The sequence below is a fragment of the Phyllostomus hastatus genome, unplaced genomic scaffold (assembly GCF_019186645.2).
Source record: "Phyllostomus hastatus isolate PE091 unplaced genomic scaffold, TTU_PhHast_1.1 phas_scaffold_501, whole genome shotgun sequence".
In the NCBI taxonomy this organism is placed as follows: Eukaryota; Metazoa; Chordata; class Mammalia; order Chiroptera; family Phyllostomidae; genus Phyllostomus; species Phyllostomus hastatus.
Genome location: NW_025334033.1, coordinates 23,855,203 through 23,876,047, shown reverse-complemented (window position 1 = coordinate 23,876,047; position 20,845 = coordinate 23,855,203). Strand labels below are relative to the sequence as shown.

The 20,845-nt window shown below is 42.9% G+C and overlaps 1 protein-coding gene across 1 annotated transcript in view; it reads left to right on the top strand.

Moving 5' to 3' along the window:
- Positions 1–20,845, top strand: part of MYO1E (myosin IE) — a 199,686-nt gene that overhangs the window by 75,665 nt on the left and 103,176 nt on the right. The window contains exons 2-4 of the mRNA XM_045823123.1: positions 5,033–5,176; positions 13,336–13,425; positions 16,208–16,302. Of these exons, the coding sequence (XP_045679079.1) occupies positions 5,033–5,176; positions 13,336–13,425; positions 16,208–16,302 (329 nt within the window). The remainder of the gene's footprint in view (positions 1–5,032; positions 5,177–13,335; positions 13,426–16,207; positions 16,303–20,845) is intronic.

Below are 20,845 nucleotides of genomic sequence, written 5' to 3'. Positions count from 1 at the left end.
CCACTCGAAAATGCTGGATAGCACTGACATTGTTTTCAATGTTTCCATTTATTTTTAAATTTTACTAAGACATGCATATGTGTTTTTTAAAAATGTAAAATGGACAGACAAGTTTAAAATAGGAAGTAAAAGTCCCCCTTCTCCCCAATGGACCCTTGTGTGTCTTTTAAGAAAACCGTCATAACACATCTTCTAAAAAATGTAGACAGATGCCATTATTCTTTCCTTACTCCACACATTGATTGCTACCTTCATGGAACTGTGTGTCTTGAAGATTTTTCTGTGTTAGTGCCAGCAGATTCCTTACTGGGGAGCGCGTGCCGTACCCCAGTCTGTCCACACCCCCGTGTCGGCTCTTCCCTGTTACACGCTTCGCCACCGTGAGCGACCTTGTGTGGGTACCTGAGTGTATCTAGAGGCCAGTTCTAAAAACGTAATCGCTGGGTCAAAGAGGGTGTGAATTTCACTTTTATTTAGTTAACTGTGCACATACTGCTCTGTGGGACTAAAATTTCGATACCTATTTCCACACTGCTGTCCACAATTACTGTGTAGTCTACTCCCCCTAGAAGAGGGTTAGAATATGGGCACTTGCCCTGCCCAGGCCCTGCCCAACACTGGGCCCACTGTGTGTACCCAGCACATCCACGGCTCCCTTTTCTGGGCATTTAAAGACTGTGGTTACCCAGTATGTGGTCTCCTCTTCTCTCCTGGATGAACCAAAGAAGGAAATGCTCACTGAGACACTAGAGAGAGTGTCTGTCTGCAGAACGGGGCTGTGGCTGGCGGGCGGGTGACACTGGGGCTTTCTCCAGTGAAGGTTGGCTTTCAGGAGGGAACAGTCCTCGCCTTTGTGCTGACTCACCTTCGCTCCTCCTAGTCCCCACCCTGGTAAACAAACACCAGTGGGCGACACTCTGCCTTTCAAATCAGTCAGAGAAGCAGTGACCTGGGTTCTTCCTCCCTGTGAGGGACTCCTGTGCCTTGGGGCCGCTCCTAAATGGGAGGAATAAACCAGGCTGTTATGTGGATATGGTTTACCCTACTTTCTAGAACATGTGTGTGAATCCATTGCTTTTTAATAAAAGACTAAATACTGACCCGAGATAGGCAGCACTCAAGCCTCATCTAATGGGAAATATCTCCCTTGTAATTTGTCGTAATTGTCAGAGGGCTGCGTAAATTTTCACCATCATTATAATTATTATCATTTATTACTTTCATTATTATTTCTCAGCTGGCATGTCGGCTACACTCCTTCCTTTGTGCAGTGATGCCTCACTCCTCCACAGCTGTTGCGAAATGAAATACCTTGTTTAAAAAGTTAACCATTTTTAGTGGGGAAGCAAAAAGGCATTTCCCAGCCAAATAGAAGCCCACAGAAGGGAGGGAAGCTGGCACTTGTTGAGAGGACAGGCTGGTAAACTGGGCCTCTGCCGTCTGAGAAGGGTGACGCTCCTCAGTGTTGGGGAAGTCCCTGTCACTGCCCTTCCTCCTCCCAGTAGGCACGGCAGCCGGTTCTGCCGCCACCCTCCCCACCTGGAGGGTGAGGAGGAGGGGAAGGGGCCGAGGTTATTTGCTCCAGAAACATAATTCATGTTCTCACACTTCTAGGACAGTCGTTTGTGGCCCGCAGGCAACTGTCAGCCTCTGCTTCCACTTCCGACGACACGGTCTAGGGCTGTGCAGTGATAACTGTTTCCCACCCCGCTCTCCACACACTCCCAGACGGAGCAGCTGCCTTAGCAGGAAGGCCTCTGGAAAAGTCGTGCCGGGATCACATTTTGGTGTCCCTGACAGCAGAACAGAAAGGAGTTTTTCTGCTGCCCTCTGGAGAACTTTTACACTTCCATCAGCTGGGATGAGAGCCTATGCTTCCACCTTTAGCTTATAGCTTCCCTCATGAAGTTGCCAGCCTGTAGTAGAAATTCCTCTCCCAGCTTTCATTCATCTCTGGGTGTGTCCTGGCTTTGTCCTTGACAATCTGAGCAGGTCATCTGTCCCCAAAAGGCTCTGTGTGCTCACACCCTCCCTCCCTTTACATCATCTGAACTGTGGGGTTTTTTGGGGGGAGGGTCAGGTAGAGGAAGGAGAAAGGCATAGAAAGAGGCCATCAGTAAAGACAGAGGGGTTGCAGTTGGAACACCGTGGACAGTTTTTTTCATCAGTAAAACAGAGACAATAATACACAGTATGGGGAGTGGTTGTGAAAGTTGAATGAGTTCCCTAGTTGCCTGGGAGAAGGAGGGAGAGAGAGGTGAAGGGAGGGAGTAGGGGAGGGAGAGAGATTGAGATTCATGACCAATGGGACATAGGAAATGCGTCAAATAAAAAATAACTCCAGTGTTTTCATCTTCGATGCTAAGAGAAGGTGGGTTGTTAACAAAGAATATATGAATTTTTAATGATATTTTGGAACGAGTCTATCATTCTGTTGCCATCTCAGTATACTTAACAGGTGGAGACATTCAATAAGTCACAAGGGAGAAAGTGTGGGGAAACCATGTTGTTTGGATGAGTTCACATTCCTAGAGACTTCGGTTCTTGCCTCACCTTTGCTACTTGACTAGTTGGGAAGTCTGCTTCCTTCTGCTGTAGCATGGGAATGTTAGCCCCTCTCATCAGGTGGTGGTTTGGAATAGTAAAGGGGGCAACCACCGCAAACCAAGTGGCTCATTGCCTGGCTTATAGCGACTGTTGAGTCCCACTGTGGGTTCCTTACTGTCTTGTAGAGGGAGGTCTGGAGACCCAGCCGTGGGACTCTGCAGTGTCAAGGGACATTTGGGCCATGAGGCTCATGCACTCCACTGGGACAACTGCCACTAGAAGGAGGAGGCACCACCTCCGAAGTGGGACAGAGTGCGTCCCTCTCCAGTGACGCAGAGGAAAGCCCGGGTCACCTTGAGAAGGTGGTTGTGTGGGTCAGCACAACCACATGCACTGGGACACAGAGCCCCTCAACGTCTTGCCTTTTGCAGAAGTTAAACAACGGCTTAGTAACAGTCCTGCTTTGGTCAACTGTGCTCATGCCACCCAAAGAAAAAGTAAAATTTTTTGTCTTTTGTAAGTGGGTGGATATTTATTGGAGTTAAAAGCAAATATACAAACACACCTCCTGGTTAGCTACTCTGGGACCTTAGTTTTCTTCTTGGAGTGATTTTCTGGGGGCCCAGAAAAGAATAAACGAGGAGGAAAGGAGGGAGGCGTCACCGGGAATCTTTATCTGGTTGGAGGGAAACCATGGAGATGCAGTGAGTCATGCTGTGGCCAGTGCTTTTTCTCTTTCTGCTTTGCCACAAGAGGAAGAAGGAGTGGTGAGGTCTGAGGCAATTTTGTAGAACTGATGCCACATGTTGTTCTGAGAAAACCAAATATATCACATAAACAGTTTCCCTGTGCGAGGCAGCATGGGTGGCACGCCTTCCAGACCCCCTCCTGGAGCCTGAGCCGTGGCTCTGGTGTGCTTTTCCTAGGGGGGGACCCTTTCCGGGCTGGTTTTTTAAAACTGCCTTTCCCAGAGCCTCTTAGAATATGCTTTTATCAAAGGACCCATGCCTCCAGAAAAGAAAACAATTTTAAAAAGTGAAATTGAAAATGGTGTCCATCTTGCTTTCTTTCACCTCCCCCTTCTCTTGAAGAGCCTCCTATTACCTTTGGTCATTCTACTTTTGACACTGATCAGGCAGCCTCTCCAGATACCCCTACGCAGAATTTTTCTCTCCTTTGTCCAAACTTCCCCCAAAAGTGAACCCCTGAGACAGGGCCTGCAGCTGAGTGTTGGCTGTGTGTCCTGTCCAGTAGGATTCATGAAGGGTTGGAAGGGAACCGGGGAGTCTTCTAATATCTAGTCATGTGTCGGTTGTCATTATTTCACATGTGTCAGCTTTTTTTTGCCCCAGCGAGGGTACATTAGAAAGAATACTCTTCCTCCTCTCCTCTTCTGGAAAACTGGAAGTGTTTTAGATCCACATCAAGTGGCACTGTCTGCAGAAAGTTTTTTCTGTCTCTCCCAGGATAAAGGAGTCTCCCCTGCTGCCAGAACCCCCATTTAACACATGCTTATATTTGACCTTTGCTGATGTGTGAATCACACCTCGACAGGTGTGATTCATGCATCTGGGTGATTCATAGCTGGGTGTCCTTCCATGGATGGCGAACTCTCCCAATGCAGCCACCATGGTGTTCCCATCCTCCCCCTGATCCCAGGGTTCAGCAGACAGCTGGACCTGCAGGGGGTTCCATTGCAGAAATGCTAAGTTAAAGACACCCCTGCAGGCCACAGAGTGGTCAGAAGCCACTCCCGGTGTTAAGTTATAACTTCAATAAGCAGACAAGGGTCCCAGCCTCATCTGTCCCAGGAGGCCATGGGGCCCGATGACGTCCTCCTGCACGTAGCATGTTCTGTGATCGTGTTCGGGCTCCTGTCCCTTTCCTTGTTAATATACCAGTGGTCTGTCATCAAAGTGCAGCCTACTCTTGGAATGTAGCAGGGCCACTGTTACAATGACAAGTGATAAATTTACAAAGGAAAAATGATGGTGATGTGACCTAGTCATTGTGTGATGCATATTTTTTCCACTTCTGAGTTCTGCCATATAATTTGCAAAGCAAATCTATAAAGTTTGTATTTCACTGCTTATCTTCACTGATAAATATTATAAAATAATGAGTTTGAAGGAATTATTGGAGACCACTGATCATTTCTTGTGCTATACTTCAGACCCTGCTCAGTGCTTTACATATGTCATGTTATTTAATCCCTACGGCAACTTATAAAGCGGGGCTTATTTCTCCCATTTTTCAAGTGAGAAAAGAGAAGCCGAAGTGGCACAGTGAGCTGAGCTAACTTTTCCCCACCTCACTTCATCTGGGAGCTTGAATTCAAGCTGAAACTTGAGTCGGGTCTATCGATAGCGTTCACTCTGCTCTGATGCATTTGATATGAGGAATATTTGGGAAATGAGTGGCTTTTTTTTTTTTAACTCTAGGAGAAAGTAAACTATCCTAACAATTATGCGTTTTCCATTTGCAGGGAAGCAAAGGTGCCTACCGGTACCACTGGCAGAGCCACAATGTCAAGCACAGCGGCGTGGACGACATGGTCCTTCTCTCCAAGATCACCGAGAACGCCATCGTGGAGAATCTCAAGAAGAGATACATGGATGACTACATTTTTGTATCCTTTGCAGGTTCCTTTGGACATTGCTAAATGAGATGGCAGTGTCCACAGTAAAACGGGGCTTTGTTCCCGGTGTAAGACGCTCCGTCTGAGCGCTTTTTTTGCTCAGGTCACTTTCAGCCTTTCGGAATGTGGTTGTGTGCTTCTGTGTCCCTCGGTTCAGGCTGTGGGAAGGGCAACGACGATGCTCAATCATTTCCCTGGCACTCCCCGTAATCCAGATGCAGCCGGTAGCCATCTATTTTAATCCATGGCACTGCACCTTTGACGTCCTCTGGCCACGCTCGTGGCGCCTACAGGCTCCGCGGGTCCTAGAGGAAGTCCTGATCTGCAGAGTTCTGTCGATAGTGCTGCCTAATTGCAAGGCAATTAACATTCGATTTAAAAGGTTTAAAAAAAGATCGCCTCGTGCAAGCTCTGTGCAGTTTTGTCAGTTTTTCTGCATTCTTATGTTTACTAAAGGAAACATGAGAAGTGAAGATCACCTGTTGAAAATGCCTGATGTTCTTGAGTTGTCCTTTGTATTTCAATTTTAGCTTGCCAGATGCCATTTTTATACGACTTTTTAAAAATTCAGAATGGAAATTTGATTCAAATGCGTGTTGACGTCATTATAAAAAGAGAACTGTGATAGTTAAGTTCCTACAGGATTCAGGCGTTAGTTGTCTGGTGCAACTAGGTAAAGATTTTTTTAGTGGAATTATTATAGAATTGGTTACAGACACATGAAGATTTGTGTGAAACCTGTATGGTGGTACCGGCCAGTTTAACTTCGGTGCTCCTGGTGACTTCTGAAGGTATGGTGTTGTGGAAGACCATCACACGTGGAGGTTTGCAACCCTTGTAATGTGCGTTTCAGATTTTAAACCCCAAGCATGGAGAGAACAGTTTTCACGTCAGTAGCTTCTGTTTGTTATCTGCACTGGTCATTTGACTTCTAGTTAAAAGCACCTGTCCCTCTGTCACAGTACTTCTTCAGGGAATGCCTGTCACGTCGTTAGGACCTTCCAACCCACCAGGTGTTTATGGAACAATACACGATTCCAGGCACTGGGTCGGCTCTGATACTGTGGTGTTTCCTATTTACCACAGGAGCTTTTTACCAAATATCTGGGGAGTGAAACCCCTAAACCCCTGCTTTCGAGTGTTAACAGCTATATTTGGATTTATTCGCCATGTTGATCACAGGTGTCAGCCTATTGCCTGCAGACAAAACCCTGCTCACTGCCCACTTTGTACCAGAAGTTTTATTGGAGCACAGCCGTGCTCAGCTGTTTTGTTCTTGTCTGGGGATGCTCTGCGCTGCAATGGCAGAGCTGGGTGGTTGCAACAGACCAGAGGACCCACAGAGTCTAAAATAATTACTTTTCTGGCCCTTTACAGAAAAAAAAATCTTTGTTAACTCCTAGATACCTGGGCAGAACTTCCTTTAACTTAACTGTGAAAGCAGTTGCATTCAGCTGTAAGATTAAATTTTATTGGTGAAAAAAATGGAAATACGCTCACTTTATCTGGGTTTATCACCATCAAAACGTTTAAATCACTGTTACGTGTGAGACCCATGCCATATGGAAACCGGCAGGTGACAGAAGAACAAGTTGGGTGCAGGAAGTAGGCCTGAGCCACCTGACTTTGAACCTTACTCTGCATGGGCTGGTGACCTTTGGAAATTCTGGGATCTGTGTGCCTCAGTTTCCTCACCTGTACAATGCCAGTGTCAGTACAATCTCCCATCCGAGGCTGTTATAGGGTAGGTGAAAAAGTGAGTGGAGTAAGTATGCAATCAGCCTTAGTTACTGTTATGGTACATTAAGGCAAGTGTGCAAGTCCCTCCCCTATTTCTGTATTTCTGAATTACATTTCAAAGATTCAGTTGTAAAGATGCTGATTGGAAATTCAAAAGCATTTTATCCTGGAAACTTTTAAATGGAGAATTAATTTATTGACAATACCATAAAAAACTAACTTCCCCTGCATGTAGTTGAACAAATTGTTTATTGGAATGTTCGTAGAATGTAGGCTCAGCTCATTACACTATTTTACATAGAAACATGGGTTTTGATAAGTTGAGTAAGAAAAGAAAAGTATGATGTTATCACAGCAGCCAACCTAGACATACTCATTTCTTCCCACAAAGGTCATTAACCCCCACAAACACCAGAGATCCCTTGAGGACAGGACTATGTCTAGTATGTCTTCTTTAAAAAAACAAAATTTTAAAAACCCTTTTAAAGCAATACATTTTTATTTAACATGATTTGTAAAATCAGTCAAGCACCAAGAAGAACACTAAAATCACCCAGAATCCCACCATATATGAGTAGGATTAGTTCCCATATAACCTCTTGCTGTATATTTTTCAATTTATCCACATATTGACATGCATATATATGTGCTTTCTTATTAATTTTAACAAAAATGAGATTCTCTTCCATTGTTTGTTTTAGTTTCCTGCATAATTCTTGGCATGGTGCATTGTATTACATGTTCATTGAAATTTGTTGACTACTGAAACTTGCTTTTTATATTCAGACGGCAGAATTTTTAAATGACTCACAAAGAGGGGGCTGATTATGAGCCTTTGAATTAATGCCTTTGAATCAATGACTGACTAATCGTGTGTTCTACCAAGGAAATGAGTTAGTTGACCACTAATGACTTCGTGCTTTAGAAATCTCTGCCCACTCAGTAAAGGAGAAACTCAGCGTCAATGTGCTTTCCATCAATAGCACACAGCAGCTTTCAGCTCCAAGGAAGCCTGATGGGTCTGTTGGATGTTTATAAAATAATACCAGGAGTGGAGCTGTAAATCTTCTCCTCTGATAGGTGATAAAAGCCCTTTTTTAAAAAAAATTGTTTTAATGGATTATTTGAAATAAGAAGGGGTTTTCCTCCCCTTTCTCCTAAGCTTAATAAGTAAGGCAAGGAGAGATTCGATTTCACATTAATTTATAAAATTGCTCATTTCACCTCTTCTACATCTAATACCAGCACATTGTCTTGTGTTGAAGGTCAGCATCTGGAACAATCAATTGCTAATGCATTCAAGCTGATGCACATTTCTCTGCTTTACATTAGAAGAACATCTATTTAGAAAATGCTAATGTCGTTTACCAATAAAAATGCCTATTTTTTAACTATTTATCCTAAGACAAGGAAGGTTTAATTTACCATCCATTTTTCCTGAATGTTGCCACACCCCTTACAATGCATTGTACTCGAAAATACATGAGGAAAACATTGCAGTATTTGCTCTTATGCCTGGCGAGATATCGTTAGAGCCACTTGGCTGACGAAGTAGTCCTTGTGTGAAAGCACTCTGTGCCCATTTGGTTCAGCCTGCTCCAAACTTGTTTTTACTCAAAGACCACACTGAAGAGCATTTGGCAACTTCAGCCTTGGATGAGGGGTTGAGACTTTTGTGCCAGACCAACCGGAGCTGAAGGCCATGCAGTTGTTCCCCGTGAGGTTTGGCCCTTGGCAGTCGGTTTGTTGAGGGGCTGTCGTGAGGTGAAGGTTGGTCTGGCGGCTGGAGCCACGGGCTCAAGTTCCAGCTTGACCATTCTCCGCATCAGCTCCCCCTCCCACCTCAGTGATAAGAACAGGGACGTTGATTAGGTCAGTGTGGGTGGTTTGGGGGCATTCATTAGTTACTGAAATTTTTCTTTAAGTTAAATTTTTATCTTTGTCTAATAAGACCATTAAAAACAAACTTGCAAACCCTGGCCAGTTAGCTCAGCTGGTTAGAGCATCGACATGATACACCCCGGCTGGGGTTCGATTCCTGGTCAGGGCACATACAGGAATCAACCAGTGAATGCATAAGTAAGTGGAACAACAAATCCATGTTTCTCTCTCACAAATCAGTAAAAAAATTTTTAAATAAAGAGGCTGCACTGCCACACATTTCCTAAAAGAAAGAATATTTTAACAACCCCCAAAATGGGGAGGAAATCATCTAAGAATACAGGACAGCCTTTTTTATTGCACAGATTAAGCTTTACAAACAATGCCAGGCATTGTTCCTCTTTTTGTCCTTGCTGCAGTCAGTGAAAACTCAAAGATTCACAGCAAGCATCTGGGAACCAAGATGTGTTGGGTCCCTTCTGTCTTGCAAATTCTATTAAATAAGATGGCATTTATATTTTTTCCTGGGCTTTTCTTTTTTGTTTTGTACCATAGCCTTGTAGCTCCGTCCATTTTCAAAATTAACCTTGGGCCACACCTTCATAGCCAAAGATTATGTGGGTAGAGACAATGCTGAGAAGAGCTTTTTCCAAAGACACACCTGAATTATGTAGTAGGGAGTAGGAGTGAGGTTTTTGAGCTCTGGAGATGTGACCCAACCCAGTGGGAGGCCTCTGCTCTCAGGAAGGTAGCTGTTGACCCAGCCAGGTGGAAAAAAGGACAGGCAATTAGAGGAACAATCTCTCACTAACTAAATATATGTTTGTTTCCTTTAAATCTAAATTAAACTCTCTTGCCTCAGTTCTTCCATTTCAAACCAAACTTTTTCTTCCAGGAATCCTCCCAGATAATACAGCCCTTCGGAGCCCAACTGGGAGATTTGGGGAACAGCTGCAGTTTTCCCTCCTTCACCCGCAGACCCTGGTTCAGGACTGGCCTAGGGTAGTCTGAAAGTTTTTCTGTGGCTGTCCCCTTCCCGGGCCCTCACCAGAACGTATATAGACCAGTGATTGAAAGTCAAGACTTCACACACTTTTACGTAGCAGATTATTAATAGTGAAAAAACGCTGGCTCCCTTAAGAGCCCTTAGGCAATCTGATCCATATTTGTTTGGTAACCAAGGGCCTGGTGGGTAGGAAGGGATCGCTGAGGAGGTGGTTCCTTTGACGTTTGTCCACAGGCAGCTCTTTCCCTGTGTGCAGCCGCGGTCTGTCCAGGACAGGTGGCGGTCTGTCCAGGACAGGTGGCGGTCCCAGCACCATCATTCCACCTAAGGGAACGAACAGCCTCTCCTTCATAAAAACATACCACCCACGTTTGTTTTTGCCTCGAGATAAGTGCAGACAGACATCCTCTTGTTCTGAAATGGGGGGAGTCGTAGCAGGGTTCTATTTCTTGAAAATGGGTTTACCATAAAAATTACTATATTTGTTTAGCACAAGAACCAGAATGAGGGCCAAACTTTATTTATTTATCCAGTTTTGATTTGGTCCCTATCGTGCAGTCAGGATACTGAAAAAAAAAAAAAATCAGCTAAGGGAGACAGAGGTTTGAGTACTCAAAGAATCACAGAATCTAATTTGCAAGAGACCGTAGAGCTCTCTAATTGAATACCTCTCAGTCCTGCATGGTGTCCTTGTGCTGCCAATTTAGGGTTGCCAGGAAAATACAGGACTCCTGGCTAAGTCTGAATTTCAGATAGATAACAAGGAACTTTTTAGTACAAGTATGTCCCAAATATTTCTTGGGACATAATTACTTGGGATATACATGCATGAATTATTTATTGTTTATCTGAACTTCAAATTTGACTGGGCTTTTTTTTTTTTAAGATTTCCTTTATTCATTTTTAGAGAGGGGAAGGGAAAGAGAAAGAGAGGGAGAGAAATGTCAATGCGTGGTTGCCTTTCCTATTGTGGTTGCCGCTCGCCTTGAGCACCCCCTACTGGGGACCTGGCCCACAACCCAGGCATGTGCCCTGACTGGGAATCCAACCGGCAACCCTTTGGTTCACAGGTCGGCTCTCAGTCCACTGAGTGACACCAGCTGGGGCTGGGCATTTTTTATTTTATTTGCTAAATCTGGCAACTCTACCAATAACAATAGCAGTGTAACCTGTTAATCTCAGAAAAAGCAATATAGCTTATTGACTAAGAGTATGGACTCTCACCCTGGCTGGGTTGCTTGGTTGTAGCGTTGTCCTTACACCAAAAAGACTGTGAGTTCAAGTCCTGGTCAGGACACATACCTAAGTTGTAGGTCAATCCCTGGTTGGGACTCCTACTGGAGGTAACCGATTGATGTCTCATAGATGTCTCTTCCTCTCTCTCAAGTCAATAATCATATCCTCAGGTGAGGTTTAAAAATAAAGAGTGTAGACTCCGGAGCGAGACTGCTTGGGTTTGAATCAGAGCTCTGCTACTTACTAGTTGGGCCTTTTAGCAAGTTTTAAAATCCGTCTATGCCTCAGTTTCTTCACAGTGAAATAGGATTAAAACAGCCAACAGGATTGTGATTAGGAGTTTAGATTGGTACCACATAGTATGTGTTTGATCAGGGTTATTGTCAACATTTAGTCTACAGCATTATAGACATTTAATAATAAATTTATCTGAGCTAAATTTTGTCCCCCTAAAAGTAGGCCATTAATCTATTGGTGGCCTCATCTAACTTTGCCAGTTGGAATTTATTTGCTCTCGTCTCCCCTTCTGTGACTCTGGCAATTCTCCGTCATGATTCACTGTCTCACTCACATTTTCCCTCAGTGCTGCGGACTGCCCCCTCACCAACACCGGGTACATCAGGTGTGCTCTGAGAACTACCCCATCTTCTCTACTGCCATTGCAGCTTCAGCCCTTTCAAGTCTGAGATCTTTCTGGTCAGTGAAAACGGCAGCAACACCAACCAAATCATTCCACATTCTCGCCTTTGTGTACAAATATTAATTTTTAAATGCTCTTGATTTATCCAGCACTCGGCTCATCTGTGTTTAGTGATAGCACCAAAGCTGTGTCTCAGAGATGCTGACATGGGACAAAACATGCATCTTGAAGGCCATGAATGAAGGAAATTTCATCTGCTACATGCCAGACACTGTGCTGAGTGTTTTATACTGTTTATTTCATTGAATTCTTATAAAACCCTATCAGGTAGGCCCCATATCATGCCACGTAACCACAGCTCTCAGATATGACTTACCCGAGGTCAGGGAAGAACTGGACTTGGGGAGCGCAGCGGTCTGACCGGATTCGGTGCGCTGCTCCGTTGGACGCATGGGTCCTGACCTGTGAATATGTGAATGTGTCTTGGGGGAGGAAATCCCATAGCACTGCGTCTTCAACCGCAAAGTTTCTAAACATTTTGGAATTGTCGAGTATAAAAGAAAACAATTTTGAGTATGTGTGTTGTTTAGTTTTGGGGGGTTTTTTTAGTTTTTTTTTATTGTTTTCTTTGGTTTTTGTGATTTTTCCTCCATGAACATGGAGTTTTCCCCACTGTATCTATTTTGTTCGCTGCTGTATCCCCAGCATGTAGACCAGTCCCTGGCATGTTCCAGACACCCAGTTCAGACTAGTTGATCATTGAATGGATAAGTGGAAATATTTTTATGGTATAATAAGACTTGATTTATTTGGGCATGTTAAAATGCTGTATAAACCAGTGAAGACTCAGTATAAATATGTTCTCTTGCCCTGACTGGCGTAGCTCAGTGGATTGAGCTCGGGCTGCGAACCAAAGTGTCGTAGGTTTGATTCCCAGTCAGGGTACATGCCTGGGTTGCAGGCCATGACCCCCAGCAACTGCACACTGATGTTTCTCTCTTTCTGCCTCCCTTCCCTTTCTAAAAATAAATTAATTAATTAAAAAAAAATACGTTCTCTTCTGAGAGGCCTTCCTGGATTCCCCATGCAGAAATGACACCTTCCCCTACACCTGACCTGTGTGGGTTTGTGATTTTCTGCTCTGAATAATATAGGAACGATTCAGTTCCCTGCGCTTCAAAAGAGCAGGGCTGTTAAATTCAACTTGTATCCCTCTATTTGTTAAATGAGTAAATGAATGCAGTTAGTATACCTGAGATAAGAAAGCTCCAAGGCACAAATAATGTCATTTGAGAAGAATGATAACTGCTCTTCGCTCCTTGGTCAGCTCTGTTTTGTTCCCGCCTCCCCCCCCCACCCCCCAGCTGTACATGTCACCAGCCTTAAAAGAATAAGCTTCAATCCCTTTAAAACAGTGATATCTTTTTGTAGCACCTCGGTAATGAAGTCCATTACTCTTCCTGGAGGGGAACGAAATCCGAGCTAGTGGGTAATTGCCTTTGTCTTTATTTGCGGTCTTTTAGAAAACAAGGACATGAGCTTTCGCCGGACAATCATTATGAATGTTTGATAACATCTGGTTACTTAATTTTAAAAAATGTGTAGCTATGAAGATTAACAATGGACCTTAACCGGACATAAATTCAGACATATATCGGATCCGTATTAATCTCCGTCAACCCTTTTAAACAGATGCCATATTTTGGGGATAAAGAAATTGAAATGTACCAAGGAGCGGTAAGTAACATGCCACACAAATTACTGGAGTGTTTTTGGCTTCTTTGGTGCATGGGTAGTTTTTCTTGATGCTGCAATACACTTGCATTCCCTTATTATGAATTATTATTGGGGAAGCTTAAGTAGGTGTAGTGTTGGTTTTTAATGATGTGCTACTCTTTCAAGTGCAGCTCAAAAAAGCATAGGACTATTTAACATTGGACCATTCGATACAAAATTAGTTAAAAAGGATGTAAGTCCCACAGCTTGGGGGATCTTCCCCCACCCACACATGCCACAAAATTCTAAGGACTGAAACGTCAGTAATGGGTAAAAAATACACTGGGTGATGGAAATCACTCTGTCTGAATCAGAACCCCACTTAAGCTGTGGCTATGCCTGGAACACGAAAAAGAAGTCTTTTATTATTTCATTTATTAATGTGACCCTGGACCCTAATGCACACTCAGGTCCATAGTCATTTCAGTTGTGTGGTGAAAACAGAAACTGGAATCCTAATTAATGTTTCATTACGTGGTTCATCACTTCCCCAGGCCTCCCCATCTCTGCATCTTTTTCCCTTCGCTCTTTTCTTCGCAGCAGAAGCACAAGAGCGTTCATTAATCCTGACCTCTGGAAAACAAACAAAAGAGAGCCCACACAAATTCATCAGTTGAAGTGGAAGGCAATTTACCCAGAGCAAGAGCCCACCCCATTGTTGCCAGATGAATGGTGCTGGTCGCTAGAGCCGAAGGAGGCGGCCACGCGAAAGACCTTTGAGAATGCTGCCTTTATGGGAGCCCAGCACAAGGGGAACACTGTCAGCAGAGCCCGGGCCCTGCCCTGGGCCTGAGCGGTGGGCCACAAGGCAGCAGGCGGGGGGCTGGCTTGGCATTCTCAATAATGGCCAAGGCGGGGTGGATGCAGTGCTGTGTGTTCGTGTTGTTTCTTTCCTGTTCTCTGAAAAGCATCGCTACATGAATCCCTTTTAGTGCATTCATCTTTTGATGAGGTTTTTTTTTTTTTAAAGAAATGCCCTAGAATTTTTAAAATATGTGTTTATTTTTAACTCCTCATGGTAACAGTGCCAGGTGCTATGTTATACTTGGGACAATAATAAAACAGCTCTGAGTGCTGGCTGTGTATTACTCTCCCATCCCCATTTCACAGATGAGGAAACTGAGGCTCAGAGAGGTAAAGTACTCAAATCTACTGAGTGGTGGAGCTGAAGTCAGGTCCCAGTGAATTTCAGGGGCTTCGGGAGAGGGAATAATCAGGTAAAGGAGATACCTATCCTATAATTCTCATGTAGCTGAAAGGTTCTGTGGGACCATAGATTGAAAAGCAACTTAAAAGACAATCAAAGGTCAAGTATAACTAATTAATCAGCTTTAAAGCCTTATTGAGTAGTGACTTGCCCACACCTTTCCCTCCACGTCCACAGCTTTCTCCCTACTTGATTTCCTTCTGTTTTCCACCCTTTTCTTTCTTGTAGTCTATTTTCTTATCTTCAAGGAGATATTAGAAATAATCCTACAAAAGCACTCTAGGCCTGAAGGCCATTTTAAAACTACGTCCTGAGGCCCATCCATGTATGCCCTCTGACTGTAAGGTGAAGGCGGAGGTGTATTTTTGTTTCTGTTTGGAGTTGTTTCACCTCCATGTCCCAGGAATAGCTTCCTGCCCTAACTGGGCAGTTCCCCTGGGAGCCTCATGCTCACAACCTGAGGGGAAGCGCGAACACTGGATACACCAATTCTTAATACTTGTGCAGGCATCCAGACACCCTCTTTCACCCCTTCTCGTCACCCAGTCCTGATTTGCCAGAGATCGCAATGAATGGCAATTTCTGGGACAGGCCCCTTTTTCTATAATACAAATAAGTCGTAGTAAAGTAAGGCCCAAAGTTGGATTATAAACAATGCTGTGCCTTCGCATAATACTCTACCTTTCAAATTGCTTCCGCATCCATCATCCCAGTTACTCTGTGACATTTGTAGCATGGGCATTATTATCTTCTCACTCTGGATCTGGTTTCATTTTCACCTTTTTTTTTTTTTTATGTTAGATAGCCTTAGATTTAAGGAGTGTCCTTTCTCCAGCTTTACACCACGTGAAGTATTTTTCTCTTTAGTATTTTTCTTTTGAGGGGAGTGGTGGAGGTAGCTGCCAAGAAATTGGGGAAATCGGGTCTGAAGTTGTCCTGACACAGTGAATTTATTGGTGCATTGATATTTATTGATAGCTGAGAACCCATAAAACTAAAAGTGCCGGAGAATATCTCAGCGTGGTTGGATTTTTTTTTCCCTGCTGAGAGGAAGCAAACTGAGCAAACCAGTTTATCACTTTAAAGAACCACGCCTCTTGCCCTCTTATGGGAAATTTTTAGTTTCTCTCTTCATTCATTGTTATGTCCAACTTGTCTCTTGTAACAAAATTGTGTAGGAATTTAGGATTCTGGCCAAGTCAGACCCAGGTCATTAGAAACGGTTGGCGGTGGAGCACCGCCTGCAGAGGTGTGCTGGTGTGGACGGGTGTGAGTGGGCGAGTCAGAAGGCCTGGGTCATGCCTGCAGGCTGAATCACATGAATACCTGCAGAAGAGTCCTTCCAGATTCCATCTGTATTTTGTTAGGTGTAGCTGCTCATGACCTCAATACGTTTATGAATTCTTGTGTTATATAACCCACAAGATGTAATTATAGGCATTGGAACTATACAGTGGCATAGGCCAAGGCCAAGTAAAGAAATTTAATGTGTTGCTCTACCTGACTGTGGTTTTGTGGTCTGTTTTGCTTTTCCAGGCACAGTATGAAAACCCACCGCACATCTACGCTCTCGCAGATAACATGTACAGAAACATGATCATCGACAGAGAGAACCAGTGTGTCATCATCAGGTACAGGAAGAGCCTTATGGTGCACAGAGGATGTGAGATCATGCTGCAGTTTGAGATCCTATTGAGAAGCAGTGCTTTTGCAATTGCTGCTGACCCATCTGAGTCACAGTCATGCTGTCTGCTTAGTCTTGGTTTCTGTTATAATTCCAAATCATAAAACTTTCCAGCTTCCACGGGGTTGCTGTTTATACCCTGGTGCCTAAGGCGTTAAGGCTTTAGGGCACATTGTGGTGGCCAGGTCTTTTATTGATCATCCTCGGGGCCCCTGAACTAAAAATTAGAAAACACCGCCCCTCCCATGTGATCATACTGTGGCTTTATTCTAATTTGAAGATCCTTTATGTCGTAAGGTTCACCATTCTGTCAGCTAGAGTCCTTTTGTCTAGGTCCCTCTTTGTTCTTTCCCTGATAATTTGGTTCAGGTTTGAACTTTCTGCTGTACTTTGTCATTTGCTTTTAATTTTCTGTGGGCTTCAGTGGTAAATGCCAGCATTAGATGTCTGTAGTTACATTTCAAAATCCTTTTAACAGGACCCACTCTGAGTCCTTGCTGGGTTTAAGTGCTTTTACAATTTTGTTTACTATTATGAACATTTCAAATGAGGAAAACGTAAGCATCCACATTCCCATCTCTTACAACTTGACAGTTGTTAACATTTTGTCATATTTGCATTCATCTTTTTTAGTTCTTTAAATTTTTACTGAAGCACTTTTGAAAAATGTTTTATTAGGGATATTTACAGACATATATAAAATTAAAAAGAGTGTTATGATAAGCCCCTGTGTGTCTATCATCCAGCTTATACATTCATTAATATGCGGCCCATCCTGTTTTACCTAATTCTTCCGCCCTGCTTCCACTTGGTCATTTAAAGCAAATCCTAGGTAGCAAGTCATTTCATTAGTCAATAATTTATTATGGACCTCTAAAAGATCATTTATATCATGCCTAAAAAATGAATACTTTTTTAACATCATCTAATAACATCAGTCTGTTCCATGACTATTTTGTAAAGTGTGTGTGTGATTTTTTCTTTCCTTTTTCTAATTGACTTTATTGAAGTGACATCGGTTAATAAAATTACATAGGCTTTAGGTGTACAATTCTATAATATATCATCTAGTAAATTTTTGTTATAGTTGGTTTGTTTTTATTTGGACTCCAGACAAGGCTTACACATTGCCCTGGGTTGCTGCGTCTCTTAAGACTCCGCTTTTTGTTTTCTTGGCATTTATTTGTTAAAGAATAAGGCTTTTTGTCCTGCAGAATTTCCTGCAGCCTAGGATTAGCTGACTGAATGCCATGGCATTACACTGTAAATCAATATTTATATTTAAAAGCTTGATTTAAAAGGTGCAGATTCAGTGCTTTGGCAAAAATGCTTCTTCAGTGATGCTGTGAACTTGAGGCTTTTACCAGTGAACAGTGCCTGCCGGTCTGTCTTTGTGTGGCGTCCAGGTTGCCAGCGGTCCGTCCATTATACACCCTCATTTCACAGTCATTCTTTAATTAATGGTTGAAAAGTAGTTATTTTCCAATTCTATTATTTCCTCTATGTTTGTTAGATGGAATTCTTTTATTTGGTTAACTTAAAATACTATCTATATGAAAGAACTACATAAAAAGTTTGATTTGTTGTTTTGACCAGTTTCCAAAGCAATGAGTTGATGCTAGCAACCTCCCAAGGTAATATGTTTTTATTTTCAGTATCATACCAAATGAGTGGATTTTAAATATATTATCTGTTTAACTACATTGCAGTTTTTCTTTTGGGCTCAAAAGGTCCTAACTGTAACCAGTGAGAGCTCTTTGTGTTGGTTCCTCTGCCCCATTTGACAGGACCCCGGTAGTCTTTGGTAGTTTTGTTGTTTGAGATGTTCCCGACTCATCTTGTCCATTTTCTGCCAAGCCCTAGAATCAGCCATTTCACCAAAAAGCTCGAGTTCGTTTGAATGGGAAATGATACTGAAAGACCACCAACCTAGTCGGTGCTACTAGTTCTTTTCAGAGGACAAAGGAGTCCTCTGAAGAAAAAATGGCCCTGACTGGTATAGCTCAGTGGACTGAGTGTGGGCCTGCGAACCAAAAGGTCTCTGGTTTGATTCCCAGTCAGGGCACATGCCTGGGTTGTGGGCCAGGTCCCCAGTAGTGGGCACGCTAGCGGTTAACCACACATTGATGTTTCTCTCCCTCTCTTTCTCCTTCCCTTCCCCTCTCTAAAAATAAATAAATAAAATGTTTAGAAAGAAAAAGAAAAAAATGGAACACAAGTTCATACTGATACTTTTCAGTTAATTTTAAGATTATAGGATTTTTACATCTTTGATTTTTATATTTATACCTCATTTCTCTTAATGCTGAAAATTTTGGTTCCTAATGACATTATCACAGTTACTTGGTTTATACTGTATGTGTATAAATGTAAATGCACATATAAAAGTACAAATAGAAAAAACTGTACTTGAACAATGATTAAAATTTTAAAAAGTACAAATAAATATGTATCTATATACTTTAAGTAAACATATAAATAAATATAACAGGATAAAGCAAATCTGTAATTTTGATAATGATTTAAAACAATACCAGTGTTATTAGTAGCAATACTGAATTAATTCTAAAATTTCTTTGTTGTTCCATAGGATATACAGTTGAATATCCTATTGAGTCGAAATATTGGGTTTTCTGTGTTGTTAACATTCCAACTTGACCTGCAGTTGGGTTTATTTATTTCATTTTGGGTTTTAGGGATTTAACTTTCTTAAATTGAATTTTGTTTTATAATTCTATGAAGTACCTACATGGTTCCAAATTCAAAACTATAAAACAAAGAATGCTGAAATATTTCGAGATGTAAATATAGACTTCATGATATTTTACCTAGACTAAATATTTCCATACACATCTCTGCAAAATAACCCTTTTTTTCTTAGCCCCAGGACCAGTATCACAACTAAATAATTAACAAAAATTTAATATAGTCTAAGTATAAGCAATCTACGTTCAAATATCTCTAATTCTTGCAAATATGACCTTTCCTGCTGGCTTATGTAAATCAAGGAACAGGGGTTTCCTCCCACAGTTCCCCTGGTACCACCGTGGCTTTCTTATTTGTATAATGACACTGACATGGTGAAGACACCAACCTAATTTTCCTGTGGACACCCTTTAAATTTAGCTCACTGCTTCCTCATGATCTCATTACACTAATTCCCTCAACGGGGTTTTCTGTAAATTGGAAGTTAGATCTAGATACTATATACATGCAAGTAAAGCCCCTTTGGAAGAAATAGTTGGGTGATGATGAGTTGGGTTGCTTAACAGGAAATGCTTCCTTTTGACCCCAAGTGAGGTCACTGGCCAGTAGAGGGGTGGGAGGGGGCAACTTCTTCTTACCTGGAATCCAGTGCGAGTACAGGATGAGTTCTCTGTTTCAGTCCCTGGCCTTCTTGCCTTCCCGTGGAACGTCTAGTGAGATGAGAAAGAAGGGAATGGTCTCGCTGAATGAACTTCACAGTCTGGAAGCTGCCTCTGTCTTGCCCAGCCCACATCTCTCCCACTCTCGGGGCCCCCTGAATATGTCCCTGCAAGATACATGTGCACTGAAGCAGGACTCGTGCCCACGTGTAGGATCCTTCACTAACTACCCAGAGTCAGGCCACACGTCACAAGTTAAGGGCACCGTCCTCCTCAAGACTGTCCTCACTTCAGACACTGTTGGGGGGAAGGGGTGGTCCCCAGGCCACCCTCAGTTCTGACCAGCTACCTACAAATTCAGGGGTTCCCACCACCCTCTCTGTTTCAATAATTTGCTAGAATCACTCACAGAATTCATGAAAGCACTGTACTCGTGACTACCATTTTATTTTAACCGAGGGATACCATCAGAAACAAAAAAATGTGGAGACGTATAGTGCAAGGTCTGAAAGGGGTCCAAATGTGAAGCTTCTGGTCATCCTCTCCCCCTGAAATCATGCAAAGTGTTACTTCTTTCCAGTTATGGCAAAAGTATTGCCAAGCAGGAGTATTGCCAACCAGGGGAGTTTACTCGAGCCTTTGGTGTCTCGAGTTTTAATTTGGGCGCAGTCACTGCATGGATGACCTTTAGTCTTCAGCTCCTCCAGGGGGTCAGAAATTATATGGTGCTTTCTAAAGCCTTTATCATAAGTCATATTGTTAGACTATCTCAGAGCCCCCATGCAAATACAGAAACTTCTATCAGGCAGGACATTCCAGGGCTCTAGAGATTACCCCTAGTGGCCCAGGGCAAAAGCTCTCTTTCTGTTAATTTTTTATTACCTAAGATCTGTGGTTGTCTGCTTTGAGAAAATCAATTTGCTACCTCTAGCAGGCCATGGTTCATTCTAGCCGCTCTGTGACCCTGGGCAGCACACGTAACATTAGTCTGCACCTCGGTTTCTTCATTGGCGAGTTAACTCATTGACCAGATGACCTCTGAGGTTCTTCCCTGGTTTTGGAGCTCTTTCTTCCAAATAATGCCAGAGGGAAGGGAAGGCAGGGAGATGCTGTTGTGGGTAGAGA